Here is a 4,277-nt window from a genome sequence, read left to right as displayed (position 1 = left end):
CGCGTGGGGGCCGCGGCTCCTGGGCGACGGAGGGGCCGCCCCGGCCAGAGCCTACGTGGTGCGAGAGGGCGCTGGCGGCAGCCCGGGCCATGTAAGATGGCAGCGTAGACACGGTGCGCCATGCGGCCCGCCGCGCCCGCGGTTCTGGAGCACACGGTGCCGGTCCTGCTGCGCCTGTGAGGCTGGAGGCTCAGGGGTCCCGGTGTGGTGGACGGCGCTCGCCGTGTGGGTCACCGGTGCACGCGGCCCGCTGGGCCCTCGACTCTGAGACTCTGAGACCGTTAAATCATGTGCAGCCCCACTCTGCTCAGCTCTCCTGCTCACACTCGGTCAAGCTCTTTTGACCGCTCTGTTTAAGACTTCTGGAACATTCCTGGTCACTTTTACTGCTGCGTTGCCTGCTGACTTTTGTGCCTCACCGGCAGTTTATTTCCTAGACCTGAAATCCTCAGGCGGCCAAACCTGTGTATTTTTCTCGGCTCTTGATCGAGATGGAGCATTTGTGGCCTGCTGGCGAGTGGTGCCAGGTCCTCACGGATCCTCACGGGGGCTCACCTGGGCGCACCTGGCGTGGCCTGTGTTCTCCTGTGGGGAGGAGCCTGTGCACTGCCCTGGCCGGGCTCCCTTCCCCAGACCACATCTGCCCCGTCCACTCCACCCATCTGGCCAAGCGTAGGTCCCACGGTGCAGGTGTCACTGCCACCCATTGTCACAGGCTGTCTTTGGGGGAGACCTGCTTCTGTGGAGCCGTTTGTGGGCAGGAGGGCGCGCCCTGCGGGGCAGCTGAGCCACAGCACTGCCCAGCGGTCAGTCCCTGCTGTGTCCTCACGGTTAGCCACAGGCTGAATGCCTGTCCTGGGGGCGGGGTCCAGGGAGAGCACTGGCTGTGGGAAGTAACGTTTTGTGATTTAATGAAATTTTTTTTCATCTGTTTAGTACAAGATCATTGAAAGAAACGACCTTCAGCACAGTAAAAAACCCAGTGCTGAGTACGTGAGGTCAGGCCCGCGAGGGAGGGTGGGGTGGGTGCCACAGGCACGCGGGGTGCGCTGACACTGGGCTGTCCCACCACAGCCCCTGCGGCCAGGCCCGATGGACAGCTGCTCCTGCCCCCTGCGTCCGGAGCCTCTGGAAGGTGTGTGTGGCGGCAGGGCTGGTCGGGGACTTTGTGGACGTGGCGTGGCTGGGCGACATTTCTAAGCGGCACATACCCTTCTTTGACATCCTACATTCACCGCTTCCCTTTGCCCTCCAATTCCCCAGATCCTGGACACTCAGCAATACCTGGCATAGGCCCCCGGGGCTCACCCCTCCCACTCTTGGCCGACCTCACAGGCCCCAGAACCAGGGCTGTGGTCCAGGCTAGCCGGTCACAGCTCTGTCCCCGGGGCTGCTTTAGGAGTGGCCATGTGACTGGGCTGGACCAGTGGCGTCACCCCAGACTCCTTCCTCTGCCATCAGGATGGTGACAGATGCAGCACAAGGGAAAGGACGGGGTGGCCCCTGTGCTGGCGGTCCCTAGGCTGCGGGTGCCTCCACCTTTGTTGTCTCCTGAAATGGCAGGAGTTGGGTCATGTGCAACGCAGAAGGTCCCGCATGTGCCCTCCCGGCAGCTCGGCCTCTGGCGTGGAGTGTGCAGCAGATGCGGTTGATCTGGTCTTCCTTCCCCCTTCGTCCTTTGTCCTTCTGCCTTTTCCTCCCGTGGGGACGCCCAGACCACGTCTCCTTATCAGCCTTTGGGCACTAAGTTAAGGAACGACATCTCCTGAGCTCAGACTATGAGCGTGTTGGCCGGGCAGCAGAGGGAACCGATGTGAGCCAGACGCCGCAGTCGCGAGGCTGGGCGGGACCCGGAGAGGCCCAGAGCCCGGCCAGCCGCTGTCACCAGAGGCCTCCGTGTTCCCTGGCGGTGTGGTTTTACAGATGGCGACAGTACGGGGTTTGAGAAGGGAAGTGACGGGTGGGACCAGCTGAGGAGATGTGGGCACGTCTGGTCTTGTTTGGGGTACACCCTGCTGCAGAGAGGCCCCAGTCCCAGTCGATGCGTCTCTCTGCTCATTTTACAGAGTGGAGCCCATGGACGTGGACCTTACCCCATCCCCAAGAAGGGTAAGCGCCCCCGTCCCTCCATGCTGCTAGTTTCCTGGACACGCGGCACCTGGTGTCTCCCGGCACTAGGAAACATCGCCATTCGTGTCACGACCTGATCGGCGCGAGGCGGGCAGCGTGCTGGCGTGTCCGGCACACGCCTCCCGTCCCAGGTCCCCAGGCGGCCTCCGGCCCCCAACACTGCCACTCTCAGTGCCCGGCACGCTCCAGCCCTGCGAACGGCACACCGCGCCGTCACTCACGTGGGTTTCCAGGGGACAGCCCTGTGCGCCAACAGGGTTTTAAACTTTCTGACGCCAGCCGAGGACTTCGTCTGCTTCTTTCGTTTTCTGATTATCGGAAGCGCTTAGTCCTCCGTCCACTCACTGCCGTGGGCACTGTAGGGGATACCCGTCCTCACAACCTCTGCGTCCCAGGCACACCCGGTCACCCAGCGGTGTGTCAGGCTGACTAGGAGCCATGTCCCCAGTGAGCGGGGAGACGTGCGCCAAGCAGCGCTTTGGAACGTCGTCAGCCCTTCTCTTTATGTTCGTAGCCGGAGATGGCCGCTGGCCCGGCCAGGATCTCTCTGATCAGCCCCCCGCAGGACGGACGCATGGGTAAGCCAGAGTTCTGACGGCCAGTGCCCGCTGGGAAGGGGCGCAGGGCTTACAGGTCGCCCGCCGGCCATCACCGTATCGCAGCCTCCAGGCGAGCGGGCGCAGGCAGCAGAGGCCTTTGAGCCATGTGTTCTCACTGGGACACACAGAGCCGTGCCTCGGGCACTCCAGGGAGACGGGCTTCGTGGTCCCAACAGTGGCGTCTTGCCCTCCGAGAAGTCAAGTGTTTGTAGTTTAAGTTTTTCCACTGGAAATCTGTTTCAGACGCATCCAGTAGCAATGCTTTGCTGCGCTGAAATCGCGGGGTGCAGGAGGCGCACGGGTCAGGAGGACCAGGGGGCTGCGCAAGCGGAGCTGTGGGGGTGGGGACGTCTCCTTCCCTAACGCGGCCTGGCCTTCATGTTTGACTGTCCCGCAGGCAGCGTCTCCCGCAGCAGCCCTCAGCACCTCAGCCTGCCGCCCACGGCGCAGGCTCTCAGGTAGGTCTGCTTAGCTCCTCAAAGGCGCCAGGAATGGGGCACAAGCAACAAAACGTCCCACGGCCCAGCTCCCCGGGAGGGCCCTCAGCGGTTCAGTGCTGCTTCCAGCCTCTTCCACGCACTGGGAAGTCGCACTGCGTGGGCCACTTGGTATCTCCTTTCTGAAGCTAAACTAGAACTGGGACCTGAGAGCCCTGGAGTGGCCGTGGCGTTCGGGCGCAGGGACAGCGGGGTCCGCAGGCCGGCCGGGCTGGCAGATGTGTGCAGAACGTTGTGGGCAGTCAGTACACGGGCCTGTCTGTCCCTCCAAGGCCACTTACAGAGGAGAGGTAGGGCGGGTTCAGGTGTGGGCCACTGTGTGCAACCCTTGACTAGACCCCAGCCCACTACCCCATGCCGCCGCCTCCCGCTGCGTGCGGGAGCACATGGGCCACCTCTGCATGGACCCCTTTACTGAGCACCAGAAGTCAGGTGGCCCCTCACCCCCACCTAACGCCCCTTAATGGCTTCTGATGCCAAAGGTCAAGTCCACACCTGACAGCCTGGCATCCAGCCAGAGGCCTCCAGCACCCGCAGCTCACCCAGAGCCACACCTGTGCCCACCACCGCTCGATTCCCGAGGCTGTCCCCACCCACTGCCTGAGCAGCCTGTTCCCGTGACAAAGCTGTGACACCTCTCCTCCCCGCCTCCCCGGGGGAGCCGGCCCTCCCTGCTCGGGCCCCCTGATTGTAACCTTTGCCCTTGTCGGCATCGGCACAGAGCGGGGGTGTCCAGTGGGACCATCCACTGGCAGGCAGCCCTCCTTGCAGGCCCTGCTCTTGGTCCTCAGAGCCCAGGGATGGCCTCCCGCCTGCAGCTGCCCCTCCGGGCCATCCGGGCACAACACGAGACCCTCCTCCTGGACACCCGGGATGTGTTTTTGAGTCAACACGTGGCCTTTAAAACTAAAAATCCGTCCGTGGTTGAATTTTCGCATTGCCAAAGTCCTTCGAAGCATTGGTGATTGTGTTTGTTGCATTCACTGCTAGAATCTCAGCACTGCAGATGCCCTGCCACGGGCCGTCCCAGCGTCTGGCCCCCCAGGCAGCC

At 63.1% G+C, this 4,277-nt stretch overlaps 1 protein-coding gene across 1 annotated transcript in view; it reads left to right on the top strand.

Moving 5' to 3' along the window:
• The window catches only part of RNF212 (ring finger protein 212), an 18,754-nt gene extending 15,064 nt beyond the window's left edge, over positions 1-3,690 (top strand). Inside the window, exons 6-11 of the mRNA XM_011374706.1 lie at positions 937-993; positions 1,088-1,137; positions 2,069-2,109; positions 2,645-2,708; positions 3,127-3,187; positions 3,570-3,690. Coding sequence (XP_011373008.1) covers positions 937-993; positions 1,088-1,137; positions 2,069-2,109; positions 2,645-2,708; positions 3,127-3,187; positions 3,570-3,690 — 394 coding nt within the window. The remainder of the gene's footprint in view (positions 1-936; positions 994-1,087; positions 1,138-2,068; positions 2,110-2,644; positions 2,709-3,126; positions 3,188-3,569) is intronic.
• Positions 3,691-4,277: the final 587 nt, after the last annotated feature.

This window comes from Pteropus vampyrus, unplaced genomic scaffold (genome assembly GCF_000151845.1).
Source record: "Pteropus vampyrus isolate Shadow unplaced genomic scaffold, Pvam_2.0 Scaffold253, whole genome shotgun sequence".
In the NCBI taxonomy this organism is placed as follows: domain Eukaryota; kingdom Metazoa; phylum Chordata; class Mammalia; order Chiroptera; family Pteropodidae; genus Pteropus; species Pteropus vampyrus.
The sequence above is the reverse complement of the archived record's forward strand: the minus strand, read 5'-3'. Positions and strand labels throughout refer to the sequence as shown.